At 35.9% G+C, this 16,070-nt stretch overlaps 2 protein-coding genes across 2 annotated transcripts; one reads left to right on the top strand and one right to left on the bottom strand.

Moving 5' to 3' along the window:
• The first annotated feature begins 1,444 nt into the window (after window positions 1-1,444).
• Window positions 1,445-5,086, top strand: LOC113708417 (tetraspanin-3-like). The gene is made up of 2 exons (XM_027230875.2): window positions 1,445-2,254; window positions 4,506-5,086. The coding sequence occupies exons 1-2, from the start codon at window positions 1,742-1,744 to the stop codon at window positions 4,848-4,850; spliced, it is 858 nt and encodes a 285-aa protein (XP_027086676.2). The 5' UTR covers window positions 1,445-1,741; the 3' UTR covers window positions 4,851-5,086.
• A 1,867-nt stretch (window positions 5,087-6,953) lies between these two features.
• LOC113708409 (uncharacterized) lies at window positions 6,954-11,509 on the bottom strand. The gene is made up of 10 exons (XM_027230868.2): window positions 11,230-11,509; window positions 10,689-10,719; window positions 10,438-10,586; window positions 9,829-9,920; window positions 9,670-9,677; window positions 9,504-9,575; window positions 9,134-9,301; window positions 8,690-8,785; window positions 7,471-7,593; window positions 6,954-7,344 (listed from the first exon to the last, which is right to left on the bottom strand). Exons 1-10 carry the CDS (start codon window positions 11,247-11,249, stop codon window positions 7,312-7,314), a joined length of 792 nt encoding a protein of 263 aa, XP_027086669.1. The 5' UTR covers window positions 11,250-11,509; the 3' UTR covers window positions 6,954-7,311.
• Window positions 11,510-16,070: the final 4,561 nt, after the last annotated feature.

Here is a 16,070-nt window from a genome sequence, read left to right as displayed (position 1 = left end):
AATATCCAGCAAGAGATTTCCAGAAACATAGCTTCAATTGGTTCTCCAAGCTACAAATAACAAATAAGTAGTATTTCATTCCTTGGCATTTCCCGGGCACTTAGATGTCTTATCAGAGCAAAATGGCGCCATGATACATGTACGGAACTCAACTTCTAGGCGGCAATGGTTTCCCACTCCTTATACAGTTGCATGCTTAGTGATATTGTCATTTTTTCTCCTTTTATAAGCTGAATAAGACCACAGCATAAACAAGGGTATTATTGGCAACTGATGAATTTTCATAGTGACTTCTGACCCCACCATCACTTGAGGGGTGGTAGGAGAGATTTCCAAAATGTGGAGGGAGTTTAGTGATATTTCAAGAAATCTCAGGGGAGGTTTCTGATATTATCCCTATCAACAAACCAAAGAAAAAGGGAAAAAGTTTACAAATGCAAACCATTTAGTATTTGGAATGATTTATAGTACGTGATGATTCAGATCCCAAATTTCAACCTGGCTCGTACAGGCGTAGTAATAATTAAAAAAAAAAATAGGCAAAAAATCTGGAGAGCCCCGAACTATTATCATTGTCTACTTTTGATCTCTCATCTAAATTTTATTTTTGATTGGCTCTTGAACAATTAAAAATACACACTTTAAAGACTTATGGTGACTCTAGACATAAATTTGGCTGAATTTAAAGGGTATTTTTGTCTATTTATAAGTGAACCTCTGGAAACCCTCAAGAGAGTTAACCCTTCAATCTAATGGTGTGAAAAATATTGAAGGGTTACCTCTTTTGAGGGTTTCTGATGCTGGTCTTAGAGGTTCAATTATGAATGAACAAAAATGCCCTTTAAATTCTACCAAATTTATGTTTAAAATCATCAAAAATCATTAAAATGTGTAGTTTTAATTGTTCAAGAGCCAATCAAAAATAGCCTTGTTTGGATTGCATTTTTTCGAATTTTTTTGTAAATAAATTATTATAGCGATTTGATATATGTGAGGTAAAAGGTAATTGAGAAATGTGTTCATGAAAAACATAGCAAATTTCAAACAGGCCAAAATTTAGATGAGGGGTTAAAAGTAGACAATCACGAAAGTATAGGGGCTCCCCAGCTATTACCCCCCCAAAAAAAAATCTCGTATGAATAGTAGCATGAAAGAGAGTCCAATTCGTGACCGCCACACCATCACGGATGAGCTGACTGCTTAACAGCCAAGTCTTTCTTTAAAATCAGCAGCTTCAATCATTCACCGAGGAAATTTACGAGTCCAGAAAATGACCATCTTCTTGGATAGATTTACAAAATTGGTGGCAACAAATTTACTACTACAAAATGGTATAGCAAGAAAATCAAGTCAGGACCCAAAAGGCCAAAACATCCTCCACGGTCTCCAAAATATTATTGGTAGTAAAATAATATAAGGGTGTCTTTGCCAATTCACCCACCACACTTTGTCCATAATCCGAGGCAGAGTTTCTCTCTCCTCTTTACTCACACAATAACACTCCCTGCCAGTACCCCACTGTTCATGTTCCCTTTATATGATAATAATAAATAATACTACTACCATCGTCTCCCCCTTCCAAGAATTCCCAGTTCATCCCAGTTCTTGAATTCCAAAACACAAAATCCCAGAAACTAAAAAAGGCTCCAGAAAGAAACACACTCGAGCTGAGTAAAGCTACAAAAAAGGACAAGTCTTGATTCTTGAAGGATAAACATACTTCAACAGCTAGCAGATTAAGATGAGAACTAGCAGCCAACTGATAGGTCTACTAAACTTCTTGACTTTCCTAGCCTCTATACCAATACTAGGAGGTGGAATATGGCTGAGCAGCAGAGCCAGCAACACAGACTGCTTGAAGTTTCTTCAGTGGCCTTTGATCATAATAGGCATAGCTATCATGGTTGTTTCTTTGGCTGGTATTGCTGGTTCTTGCTACGGGAACACTTTCCTCATGTACCTTTACTTGTGGGCTATGTTTGTAATCATAGCAACCCTTATTGGCTTTGTGATATTTGCTTATGCTGTGACTGATAAAGGGACAGGCAGGCCTGTTTCGAATAAAGTTTATCAAGAGTATTACTTGCAGGACTACTCTGGATGGCTGGAGGAAAGGGTCACAAGTCATAGTTATTGGCCAAAGATCAGTTCTTGCATCAGGGATTCTCATGTTTGTGGCAAGCTGAGAAGGGATTTTGGTGGAATTCCTGAAAGTGCTGATATGTTTTCCATGAGGAAGCTCAGTCCTATTGAGGTAACGAACCGAAGATTACGTTTTTTTGCCTGTCTTTTTTATTCTGTGGGTGGGTTCATTTGTTTGATAGTTCCTGTTAGTGAAAGGATGGTGGTGAATGATGATATTCAACTGATCTTTCCCAGAATTTTTTTTTACAAAAAAACCTTTTCGTGTCTGAAGGATTCGAGTAAAGAAGAAAAACTAATTCGATTTTCATAGTCAAGAATCTTATGTCTCTCAAGCTTGTTTGAGATTTGATCAGGTGATGTGGCTGAGTGATATAGATCTGAGCACCTGGAGTTTCACTTGGAAGAGGTGCCCCTTTGCTTTCACACCGGGGGGAGACCACACCCCTCGCCGTAGAAAAGCCAAAGTGATATTAATAAAACACATTTCTTTGTCACCGACCTGATTCCTTCCTGTGGTTGCATTTTTAGTTTACACACTAGTTTTTCTACCTTCCTTTAAGCCCTTTCTTGTCCTTTCTTCTATTATTATTTTTTTTATTTTTTCCCTGATGATGGCCCTTTAAGCCCCCAGATTCATCAGACTCAATTTTTAGCTAAGTGGGTACACTTTCTTTTTCCTCTGTGGTTAAAAAGTAGTAGTAACTGTTAAGGGACATTCTCTGGTGGGTATGTATAGACCATAAAGGGATTTTAAGTGACAAGTCCTCTTTTGAGATCCTTATCTAAGGACGACACTTTTTTAAGTTTTAACCAACCTCTACCTTGTCGTTTAATGGGGAAACGTTTCATCATCAGCCTTTCAAAGCCTTAGGAATTGGATGTTTTCTTTACTGCTTTATCTTTTTGTTCTATTAAAGGGGAATATTACTATTGGACACCGATGATACCCGGAAAGAATACTACTGTGCTTTTTCTGGTCGTATGACTCATGAGTACGATATGGGATGTTGGGAACCTCTGGGTTTTACTTTTTGTAGTCACGAGTACGATATGGGAAGTTGGGAACCTTTGGGTTTTGCTTTTTCACGTGGTCCATTTTCTTTCTTTTACATCTGTAGAATATCCTTATACGAGTTCTTCTTTTGTTTGCTTCATCTATGAGGTTACGTAAGAATATACTGAAAGTCTGAAAGTGAAATATCACTAACACGAGAATATTGTAGCTTGAATTTTGCCCATCTTTGATCTTTCTACTTTTCTCATTCTTGTTTCTTCCTTTCTAATTGTGCTGCCTCTTTTTGTGTTTTTGTTTTTGGGGGGGTGGGGGAGGGGGAGGGGATAGTGGTGGTTACAAACTTATATGCCATCTTTCGTACCCTGCAAATGAAAATGTACGATTGGCTGATGTATAAGGAGCTATCATGCATGACAAAATTCACATCATAATATATCAACCTCCCAAACAACATGGGACATAAATGCTAGTCAATGACTTCACTAAATCACTGGAAGATTTGGGAGGAGGAGCATCAAGATAGATTCGATGCTTTAATCACTTTTCGTAGTTCAGAGGATCTATCATGACCATCTGTTTAAGGACTATCTAAGACCATATATGTCTGCATACTTTTTTTTTTTTGGCTATGGGGTTAAGATCATATGCCATGCTCCAAAAGGCTTGGGTTGTTTACAAGATTAGGCATCTTTACCATGTGCAACTTATTTTCCACTTTTTATTAATGTATTTGTTTTTGGGTAACACAGTAACAACAGGGAGGGGATTTGGCAGAATTTTGTGGATCACCATTATGAGTTGGATTTGGGTATGGGACACTTGATACCTTAATGTGGGTCACCATTATGAGTTGGAATCGATTGGTATTGGAATTGGACCCTGACCTACCCGGAAAGCTCCAAGTGTTGGAGCCGTAATTGTCTATTTCTCTATTTTTCTCATAATAAATAGGGTCGCTCTTTGTCTGCTGCGTCTGCATTTAAGTTTATTAGTTGGTGATTGTAGACATGATATAGTTCTCCACAGTCCACGGTCATTTAGGACACACGAATTTACAATAAAATATCTTGCAGTGTGTCTGGATGTATGTTTTTATGTGGTAGGTGCAGCCACCCAATCATCATATCAAGCAAAATGATGAATCTACTTGCTGAGATTGAAGGTTAGGAAGGTGTTAGAAGTAACACTACTTGCAAGTGATTCGCTCAAGAATTCGTTTTCCATGGATTTTTCCTTTTAAGCGCAAAATAATATTCCAGTAATTTGATGCCTTTGTTATCATCTAAAGGCTTATCTTCCTTTAGTTTTGTCACCATGAGCTAATTTGATTTTCTGGTGGCTGCAGTCTGGATGTTGCAAACCTCCCACAGGATGTGGCTATGTCTATCAGAATGAGACGGTTTGGATTATGGGATCAGGCATGGTCGGAACTGATCTCGATTGCGGAAGGTGGAACAATGATCAAGAGACACTGTGCTACAATTGTGATTCGTGTAAAGCTGGTGTTCTGGGAAGCTTAAAGAAGAGTTGGAGGAGGGTCTCTGTGATCAACATTGTTATCTTGATCATCCTGGTAATTGTTTATGTGGTGGCCTGTGCAGCATTTAGGCACGACAAGCGGATGGACAACGATGAACCTTACGGTGAAACCCGAATGGAGAAGGTACAGCCCACCAGGATACATTTTTGAGACAAGCTCAATGCGAAGCAAATTTGGTATCTATCTTCTGAGTTTGCTCGTTCACAATCCCTATTTAGGTGAAAAGATTTGTACTAAATATGATATTGGATGGTAAGGTTGACTGTAGATGCGTGTATATTTTATTGTTCTTCTCAAAGTCGTGTTTTCGGAATTTGTTTCTGAAGATTGGAAGAACAGTACTCTAGTATTATTATAAGTTTGGGTCGCTGGTTGAGAGGGTTGAATGATTAGCTTCCTCAGGGATGAATAGTTGACTGCCTATAATATGCTGATATGAAATTTAAGCACTAAGACCACGAGCCATCACCAGATTTCTTCTGTGGTCTCCAAACTATAAACAAATAAGAAAAGAGAGGAGAATCTTTAATGCATCTTACTCGAGGCAACTTATATAAGAAAGTAAAATGGGCAAGAGTGCTTCGGGTCGGGTGTTTGCCCTGTTAAATTGCTTCGTTTTCTGCGAGGGCACCACCGACGCATCCTGAGGGGAAGGTGAGCCGGTTTTTTTGGGATATGCAGATCATAGCAAAGGTCATCGTCTCCCCAAGCGCTCGGAGTATTAATTATTGGGGATTTTTTTTTTTGTTTTTTTGCTTTGGAGGAGGAATCTGAATTTTCTACCTAAAACAAATAAATAAATGAAGGTGTAAAATGAATTACATTGACAACTGCTAAGTTGGCGATTGAATTGATGAGAGAGGCTTGAATATTATGGTGACGGCACAAATTCATCGAAACAGATGCTGGAAATGTATTGAATTATAGAATTACACAATCAATAATACATGGTTATCTTAGGATGCGTCTGATAAAATTAAAGCATGGCTAACAGGATTTAAGCTTTAGAACCAAAGAAGCATTTGGACGTGTATGTGACAGCATGAAGAGCCTTGAAGCTTCAATTTTACTTGTACGACGCAACATGATTTGATTCCTCTTCCAAATTTTCCATGCATTTTTTTTCTGTCCTACGTTAACACTTGGGCCAACCTGTCCCCAGCCTCCAGTTTCAATGTTTTCTAGAGAACAAGAACAAGAGAGACTGGCAATTTGCAGAAATGAATCTTCAACTAGAAACCAAAGACACGTGAGCTAGCTCAGCAGATTGTCGTCAGATACTGCAAAAAACACAACTACTGATCCAAATCTCTGCCAAGCAAACCTAGAAAAAACACAACTACTGATCCAAATCTCTGCCAAGCAAACCTAGGAGTCCTCTCTATATCTACGTACCACTGTCATCAGACAAAACAATCATGGCATACTCGGAATGCACCAGAGATGGATGATGTATGCCGGTACGCGACGAAATCCACACCATGCTAATTTACATCCACGACGACTCGTCGTTACCCAGCTTCTCTTCGCAAATACTACTACCTAGAAGGACCTACGTGTTACAGAAGCATTGGGTACATTAAAATAATGACAAGAAAATTGGGCAAAAAATCCATAAATTATATAATAGCATTCATCAGGAGTCATGAAAGGCCAAATGTGAAGTGAGTTCAAACCAGAGTGGTGGCCCGCTTTTTCTTTTTCTTTTTCTTTTTTTTTTTGGGTGTTTCTTTATATAGAAACAAATTAATATTCGTTTCTTCAATTCAAAATACTTTAAAGTTACTGTAATCTTAGAGCCCAAAACACTTTAAACTTAAACACCTAACGCTGATATTCACTCGAAGTAAAGATGCTCAAAAGACACTGCAAAATCTCCTACAAAATCCTTGATTTCTTCCAATTTAATTTTCTTTTTGTTTCGCTGCCGATTAAAACATGGGCTGGGGTCTCGTTGAGGCTCATGCTTAATGGGCTAACCTTATCCGTAATTCATCAGGCGAAATCAGCCGAGCATGTGAGGTTTCGGCCCAAATATAAGAGGGCTGACCAGGTTGAGAATGGGCTAGCTGCCTCTATTGACCTTCCAAACCATACACACTTGGGGATAATACATCTTTTATGCATACATATGAAATGAAGACATGGTTAAAAAATGTGTCGATGATACAAGTTATGAGTAATTATCCAACTAAATTCAATAGTCCGCTCGCAACGCCATGCAGATGCAGGTGAAAAAAATATTCCACCATATTAAAATAAAGAACATTTTTCTTATTAATGCTTTTGCACCAATCTCCACCTTCTACATCAATTTTTAACCGTAATCAGATTACAGTTCTTTATACAAGTTTCAAATGTACATGCTTCTACCAAAAAAAGAAAAAAAAGTTCAATAGAATCCCATCATAAATTCGAGGAAAAACTGGGACCCATCATGGATTCCTCAACTTAAAACGCGACGACTGCCATCTTCCAATTTTCTGCACCATCCGATGCATCATCCTTTCCATCTTCTATTTACCACGGATTTAGCATGGTGCTCAACTGGCGAAATTAGGGCGTAGCACCTCGATCATATCAAGAGAGGACACTTCATTGTGTTACTCTCCTAGCTTTCGACCAAACACTGCCGACCAAATTTCTGATTTGGAAAAACAATAATGTCATGACCATTACAGCAGAAATAATTGTGCTATAATAATCTAACCTAAGGTATATCAATCGAGAGTAAATTTCCTACCAAAATCTGGGTCCTGTATTTCCTTACCTCGTTAAGTGAGGTGTCACTTTGTTGCTCTAGCTCACGCATCACCTCCACTGTCAGTCCAAACCATTCATCAATCCAAGCAAAAGAATTCCGATGACTTTCAAGGAAAAGTGCCCTTTCACCCTGTAGAGATGAAATCCTGTAAAGCCAAGTATATACTGCAATCTAATGCACAACAGAGACCAACACAAGTAGCATTGTCATCAAACAACAAAAAGAGGTTGGTGCATTTGGTACTGTAAATCCTTAATTCCCTAGCGACTGATGGGATCTCATACTGCATCAGGGGTGGACAAAGGTCAGCAAAAGAGAGAGTCCAAGACGGCACTTTGGATCACCTCAACTGAAATACTGAATGATTGCCGAAGGAAAGAATAAATTTATGGGAGGGAAAGAAGTAAAGGATACAAGGCAACTATGGTAGTGCAGAGTAAATCAACATTTGCTAATGGTTGGAAGCTTTCCCCTTTTTAACTAGCATTTTTTTTTTTCCTGCTGCTGTAAAATCCAATATGTTACAGTGTTTCCTCATTTAGCAATCATTGCTCCAACCTCATATAAAAGGCACAACCAAATCAAAACCCAACTCAGAAAGAAGGACAATTTGAAGTATGAAGGAAAACAATCAAAAGAATACTAAAATTCAGAAGGATGGAAAGTTCTTAAACCATCAAGGCAATCAGGACAAAATGAGAACATGTTGCCACAAAACTGCGCTAGTATAAGAACAGTAAATTCTTCCAAACTATGAGTGGTTTGTATCAGTATATGAATAATAAACTAATTTTTCACTGTTCAGTTATATAACAGGTGTGCAGTTTAGGGTTTGGATAGATTTGAGCATCAGGAATCTTATCTATAAAATTCAACATTATACCCTCAATGCAGGCTCTTAGATTGTATTTGGATATGGCAGGCAAGCCCTCTTTGTTTTAGGGCTGTATCTTCTGGTGCTATTTGGTTTCTTCAGTTAAGTAATAGAATGTTTTCACAAAAGTTGCTAACACAACTAATTCAAGTTTATAAAAGGTCCATCATGTGAATATCATTTAGTAGCTTTTACTCTTTGAATAAAAGTGACAATGCCATCTAACCTGAGGTCCTAGCACTGGCGTAAGGGGTAAATTTTAATAATCATTATCAATAGAATCCTAAGGATCCAGTATACAACCAATTTGAATTTCAATGACTTGAGATTGTCTAGAGTTGAAATGTATACCGCCATCAAAGCTTGCTCGAGTCTGCTACCAAAGCCCCAATATGGAGCGTCAATTGTCACCAATTTGTATGCTGTCATAACTGGATCACAGCTATTCTGGCATCATAAAAAAGAAGGTCAGTTCATAAGATAAATAGATATTATTACTCGGCTTAAGGATCAAAAAAGGGTCCATGCAGACGAGCTATGCCATTTAGTCCCTCAAAAGCGTTTTTATGTATCCATACACAAAATACTTGAGTGCAAGCACATTTCGTCTTAAGCCACTTCATATTACTAAGCTCTCCAATCCTGTTTGATAAGAACTAGGCCATGTTTCTCAGTCGAAGAGGTTGAACCTAAAAAATAAGTTTGTTGATACGTTTATCCTAAAATATGCTAATGAATATACTTTTGACTGAATTATGTATCAATGCATACAAATAAAGAAGTAGATAAAACAACCTGCCAACCCTCTAGAAGTGGACCCCGGCCTGTCCTTGCTGATTGGAATGTAGAGAAATCAATATTGTTCCTTCCAATAATGTAACTCCAATAATCACTAGCTGTTGAAGCAATGTCAAGTACTTCTACCTCTCTGGCTGCTAGTTCATTTTTGCTTAAACCATGCACCTATATTGTCAAAATACCATTAATGAAGTTTGGGAAGCACATGTACAGGAGTTCGCAGGCAAAATGTAAGTTGTCAAGTTAATATTAACAAGAATACAGTTTGAATTTTTCTTCACGCAGATCATGTATGGGTTATGTTATCCACTGGTCAAATGACCTGATCAAGGTGAAAAAAAGAAGTTAAAAGAAACTTAGACCTTACATTTTCAGATTGTCCGTTATCAGCCTTGTGAATAGTTTCAATAGTTAGACGGAACTTTGTAAAATATGGGCACTGCAAAATAACATATCAAAGAGTAGTTCAATATTAAACATTCCACAAGGACACGGACAGAATAAAACTTGTTCCAAGGTTAAAGTCTAGTTACCTGAATGACTGTGCAACACGATGCCAAATTTCAGATGGCAAACAGTGGAAACATCAAAGTAAGTTTAGAAAAAACAATTAATCCCATAATTGAAAAGAATCAACAATTGTGACTAAGTACTGCAGTAACAAATGCAAGGAAAGTTTTTTATAATTTAACCTGATTTGCATCTGGGGTAAGAATTCCAAGCTTCCTCTTGCATCACAAGGGCATCAGCTGGTGCAAAGGTTGTCAACCATAAAGGAGCTTTGCTGCAAACAGAAGTGAATGCAGCAGTACAGGAAAGATTACATTCTAGAAATAGATGCTGACATAACCACACATCTTACTAGATGGAATTTGATGTAGAAAGTAACGATACAAAGTAGAACGCCTATTCTACGAAAAGCAAGAGTGCCATTTCAATGAAAAAGTTAGCAATGCCTCACAGAGCACTAGCATCAACCATGAATGAATATAGTATCTAAACAAGACTCGAGAAAGAGTTGCAGATGAATATGGAGGCCTAAAACCTAATGCTTCTGAAGATGAACTAGCCAACGCAACATTTACCGATTAGCAGCGATGTAGAAGAAATCTTATCAAGTACTCATCAATTGGACCAAAGCAGAAAATGTATGATGTTCGAACCACTTATGTGGTTGATTCCCTCTGATAAGACATTCCATGAAAAGAAATCACCTAGCAGTATAGTGCATCTTCTTTCTTGTACAAATCAAATGTAACAAGTATGTTCAAATTAAAGACCATTATTCTGCACCAAGTTACCTCTGTAGCCTATACAACTTCAATGTGTATTGACCCTTTCCAAATTCATCATCTTCAAAAGGCCTATTTTCCAAAACCTCCACCCCTTCAGTTCCCGCGGTGTTCTCCTGCTGCATTTTCATGACCATGTACATCTGAGCTATCTGATACTGCAATTTATTAAGCCCATCAAAACAAAGCAATTAGTGCTAATTTTCAAGAATTACCAGACTTGTCAAAAAGTTTCAGAAGCTCATCCATGATAAGCTTACCTCTTCCAATGTCAAAGGCATGACAACTCGACTTCAAAGAAGCCCCCAGTCAACAAAATCTCTGGTCAAGGAATATGCGCAAAAACGGGCAAAACGAACAGAAACAGTATGGTTTGGGAAAATCGGAGGCATCAGGCCCTTTTCATATATTTAAGCTTATTAACAAAGATTTATCCATGCACATTTTCTTAGCCCAAAAAAAAAAAAAACTGCAGATGGGATATAAATATGTGATAACCGATTTTATAAGGATACCATAAATATAAAACTTAAAGAACTTTAATGAATATCGATAAGAGTAAAACTATTTCCAAAAGCCCAAATTCCAATCTAACAAAAAAGGAAATGAACTAGCAAAACAAAAAAAAAAAAAAATCAACAGCCGAAAGGGAAAGTAACGCAAAAGGGAAAGTATACCCGGCATCCAAAAGGGAAAGTAAAGCAAGAAAGATGATGTAAAAATTTCGCAAGCCCTGTCGACAAAATTCTCAAATAAACCGAACTCTATTTGAATGGCTCTCATGAGGGAAAAAAAGGATACAACTCTTTCATCAGAACCATTTTTTCGAAGGCCTTAACCTTTGCAGCAACAACAAGAGCAACAAGAGAACCTACAACAAATCTCCAACGTTGTTGTAACTTGTGTTTGTTCAAATGGAGAAGAAAATGTGGAAGAGAAGGAAGTTAATAACAACGTTTTCTCTTTTTTTTTTTGGCGGATTAAGTTTTTGAAGAAGACAAAGAGACTATTAAGGAATTGCGTTAGTAGACGTTATTGATTAACTGACGTTACGAGAGGAGCTCGTCAGATTATGCGTTGGAAAGTATTAAACAAATCGTTAGTTCCATAAAGCGCTTTCCAGTTGCGGAGGGGTTAAATGTTGGGAGTAATGATACGAGTTTTGTTGAAATGGAAGTAAAAGACGCGTTGATTGAAACAAAAAAGTCAAAGTCCACCGCACGCCTCTTGAGCTCTGACTGGGCCGATGACGACGGCATAAGTTTCCGTCAATTAACTGTCTGGTTCGTGTGAAATTGGACAGCCGGCCCAATTTGATAGACCGTTTAATATTCGTCAATTGTATGTCAGCGGGACAACACATCTTCTTGGAAGATTCTGAGGCAGCGGGAAGGAAACCAATCGCACCAAATGGCTTCAATCCAGTGTCCGTGTCATTTTGTCCTTTACTCCTTTTTTCCTTTCTCCAGCTTTCCGTATGGGAAAATGGAAAAGAAAAAGTCAAAAAACAGAAACAAGAAAGTAAAGCGGTGAATCAGACAGTAACTAGGATGCAAACGATGCTAATTAATCTGAACATATTAGTGTCCAAATTTATTTAATTATTTTAATAAATTTAAAATTTTATTTAAATTTAGTTTGTTTATTTATCGAATCAAGTTTGAATGAATTTTTTATTAAATTTGAATGTCATCAAACATAAAGTATCGTTCAATGTTAACTTGACTAGTCGACTAGCTAAATCCCGTTTAATTTTGATTTAACTAATTGATGAACTAAATTCGAACAAGTTCTTACTTAGTCGAGTATAACTTGACTATCGAACAGTTTGATTCGAGTATCAAATGGCTCGATTCATTTTTCAATCCTAACTGTAATGATAAATTGAGCTTTCATCCTGTTGGCAAAAGAAAAACTATAATGGAAATATATATATATATATTTTTTTTTTTTGTCAAAAAATGGAAATATATATTAACATGGTTTAAAAAATATGTGAAAATAGGGAAAGAGATAAACACCCAAACAAAACTCAATAATTTAATTAAATCAAGTCTCAAGAACAACAAATACAAGCCACTCTTTTGCTCCGCGACTTTCAATACTCTCACCGGGCTCTTCACTTAAACTAGGGGTGGCAATTCGGGTCTAAATCAGGTTGGCGGGTCGGGTTCGAGTCAACCGTCAGAAAATCTGTTGGGCCGAACCCGAAAATTTCAGATTGACGGGTTGGCGGGTCGACCCGAAATGACCCGAAACTTAATTTTAATTTATTAATTTATCACTGTAATTTCTAATAACATCAATTTCTCACAAAACTAATTACATAATCAAGTAATAAAAATTTAAATAAATAATTCCAAACCAAATCTAAAATAAATTAAACACCGTAAAAGTGTTTTATCCCAAACAAAATATAAAATAAATTAAAACAATATAAAAGTAAAAAATAATATAATATATTATTTGTCCAAATATAATAATTTTAACTTCACACAAATTAAATAAATTCATTTAGGATTAAGTAATTAATGCCTTTGAAAAAAAGAATAACTTAGTTTAGTTAGATAAACTTATTTTTATGTTTATTAAATTATTTTTAATTCGTAAACGGGTCATATCAGGTCACCACGGGTTGACCCGAAATCTACCTGTTTTCTTTTCGGGTTCATCGGGTCCAACCCGATTCTGACCCGAATTCCCGAAACCTCAACCCAAACCCATTAATTTCGTGTTAGATTCGTGTCGTGTTTTCAGATCGTGTCGAAAATTGCCACCCCTAACTTAAACTATGGAGCCGTCCCCTTTTTCAAATAAAACTATGAAACGATAGCACTTTTTGCGACAGGCATTATTATGTATTACACAATTTTCCCCACAAACTTCTCAAAATTAACCATATTCTAAGCAATGGTTAATTTTCCTCAAATTTTGTTTCTTCGGCTCGTCGTGTTTGTTGGTTCATAAACTTAAATATCTTTCTCCGTATGACTTTTTGTGTTAACACGTCCTAATGATAAAAATAAAAACTTAAAACTTACGATTATAGCATGATACATATACTAGTTGCTTTTGATGCAACACAATTTTGTACCCAATCTCTACTTTGGTCCCTAAACTTAAAATTGGGATACTTTAGTCTTTAAACTATAGAGTTTGTTCCACTTTAATCCCTAAATAATGGGTTTGTTTGGACAGTAGACTATTTGGCCAAATATATTTGCTGATATCACCATTACAATTTTCAATACAACTTTTTATCTTCCCAATTACCTTTTTATCTCACATACATCACATCACAAAAAGTGCTACAGTAATTATTCCAAATAATATTTCAAATAATACCCTATCCACTGCTTTAGTTCTTAAAATATAAAATTATTTCTATTTTAGTCCCTAAAGTATATCTACATAAGTCTAAAATCTATTCCATTTCCTCGATGATCTTAATTAAATGGGATAAAATTTATAACTTAGGGACTAAAGTATCTCATTTTACAATTGAAGGACCAAAGTAGCAATTTTAGTAGAGTTAAAGGGTGCAAAGTAGAATTAACCCTATTAGAGTAAGTGCAATAATACTAATGGTACATGTAATAAAACTGAAAATTGAAATCTGAAATATGATATATGAATTTGTTAAAGTACCAAATTGTTAAGTACTAAAATTTTAACATTTGTGTGTATTTTGCATTAAGTGATAACTGAACAATTTAGAGTAAATTTTGCTTAAATAATTCAGAATCACTTAATTAATTAAGATGTTCTAAATTTTATTATCAAATACATTTGAACATATTAATATCTGAATCCATTAAATTTAAAGTGTTGAATTGCATTATCAAATAAGTTCTAAGTTCTTAGTACCCAGTATTCAACACCCAACTTATGCCTCATTTAGAGTTGCAATGCTTTTGGTAATGGGAAAAATCTACTTTTTGTCCCTAAATTTTGAGTCAGGGACACATTTCATCCCAAAACTTTTAGACGCACCACATTAGTACATGAATTAATTATTTTTTGCTATATTTAGTCAAAAAACGATAAATTGCTTAATTTGGACAGAGAAAGTCACATGTTTGGCACATGGCCGTTAAGTAAAAACAATTTCTCAGTCAAAATCAATAGCCACGTCAGGCTTCTTTGTCCAAATTGAATATTTTATCCTTTTTGGACTAAATGTGGTGCAAAATAATTAATTCATGTACTAAATGTGATGCGTTTAAAAGTTTGAGGATAAAATGTGTCCATAATTCAAAATTTAAGGACAAAAAGTGAATTTTTTCCATTTGGTAAAAAATAACTTTTGAGGTATTTGGTGAATATTATATGATAAAATAAAGAGTGAAGTTTTTATTTCTTCTTATAGTGTAAGTGGGAGGTTTTGAATCCAAAACGAGTCACTGACATTCATTCTTCCTGTACCATTCAATTCATCCCTCTCTCAAAATTTTGGTGTTAAAAGCACTTTGAACAAAAGCTAAATTTTAGTGTTTTTAAAGATATAAATATTTTTAAAAAATTTAAAAGTATGCATTATCCAATACAAATAAGTGATTATTAAATTATATATCCAAACAATATTGTTAAAAGTACTTGAACACTTAATAAGTGTCAATTCTATTAGGTAAAGTGCTTTTCAATACACTATCACAAGCCCAAATGAACCCTTAAATAGTGTAGAAATTAGTTAGGCCCATTGTGAGATCCTTTGTTCAACTTTCTTCTCTCTTGTAATGCGACATGAAGTCCTCAAAAAAAAAAAAAAAAGAGTGCAGTAACATAAAATATTGGTAAATAACGTGATAATCAGCCGTTAAATTAAAAATAAATTGAGGGGATAGTACCCTAAAATATTGGTAAATAACGTGATAATCCTGACTTGTTAGTAGTTACCACTACACTTTTCTTAGAAGCCCCCGGAAAGAAACGGTAGTATCTCTGTGTCTTCTCCCCCTGCTACGCAAAGGAATACACCATTTCAGAGCGGTTACCAATTATCAATAATGCATCATCTTGATCACATACTATAGACAGATCGTAACAGTATTTGAAAAAAAACCCAAACTATGTAATCTAGAAATCTCTTGTAGGCTCGAGCATGCACAATTTCGTTTTCTTTTCTTGTCTTGTTTTAATACTTGGAGCAAAGGGCCAAATTTTGAGCAGCACATTGCACCAAACAGCAAATGCCCAGCAGTGAAAGGTAGCACAATTTGGAACATTTTTTTTTAAAAAAAACATGCAAGATTGTTGCAGTTTACAAACTTCTTTTTTCACACAAGGCAGTATGCATTGGAGATGTACCTTCAAAAGGGATGGATTTTGAAGATTAATTTGATAGTTGAGAGGCTAATTGAAGGAATTGTAGGGGGAAAATGTCAAATTCAAGTTCAGTAGTGTCTGTAGTTCTCGAGTTAATGGATAAAGACGCCCTCTATGAGTCTCAGAGCCCATTTGTCTTCGTTTTTTTGTTTTTTTCCTCCAATCCCATTTGTCTTTGTTTTACTTGGTGAAATTAGACTACTGTCCAAAGAAAAAGAAAAAGAAAAAACTACAAAATTGACTAAATTGTTATGCATTAGATATTTAAACCTTGGCCAATTCGTTTTGTGAGTATTTACTACGGTGGAAAATATCTA

This window comes from Coffea arabica, chromosome 1e (assembly GCF_036785885.1).
Source record: "Coffea arabica cultivar ET-39 chromosome 1e, Coffea Arabica ET-39 HiFi, whole genome shotgun sequence".
NCBI lineage: Eukaryota > Viridiplantae > Streptophyta > Magnoliopsida > Gentianales > Rubiaceae > Coffea > Coffea arabica.
Note: the sequence above shows the minus strand (reverse complement) of the source record. Positions and strands in the feature narration are given on the sequence as shown.

Excerpts from the sequence above, each read along its gene's own strand:
- LOC113708417 (XM_027230875.2), top strand. The coding sequence starts at position 1,742 with ATGAGAACTAGCAGCCAACTGATAGGTCTACTAAACTTCTTGACTTTC. Across the intron at positions 2,255-4,505 it reads GGAAGCTCAGTCCTATTGAG|TCTGGATGTTGCAAACCTCC; the intron begins GTAACGAACCGA and ends TGGTGGCTGCAG.
- LOC113708409 (XM_027230868.2), bottom strand. The coding sequence starts at position 11,249 with ATGGTTCTGATGAAAGAGTT. Across the intron at positions 9,921-10,437 it reads AAGTTGTATAGGCTACAGAG|CAAAGCTCCTTTATGGTTGA; the intron begins GTAACTTGGTGC and ends TTCTGTTTGCAG. Across the intron at positions 7,594-8,689 it reads TCGAGCAAGCTTTGATGGCG|GGTGAAAGGGCACTTTTCCT; the intron begins GTATACATTTCA and ends TCATCTCTACAG.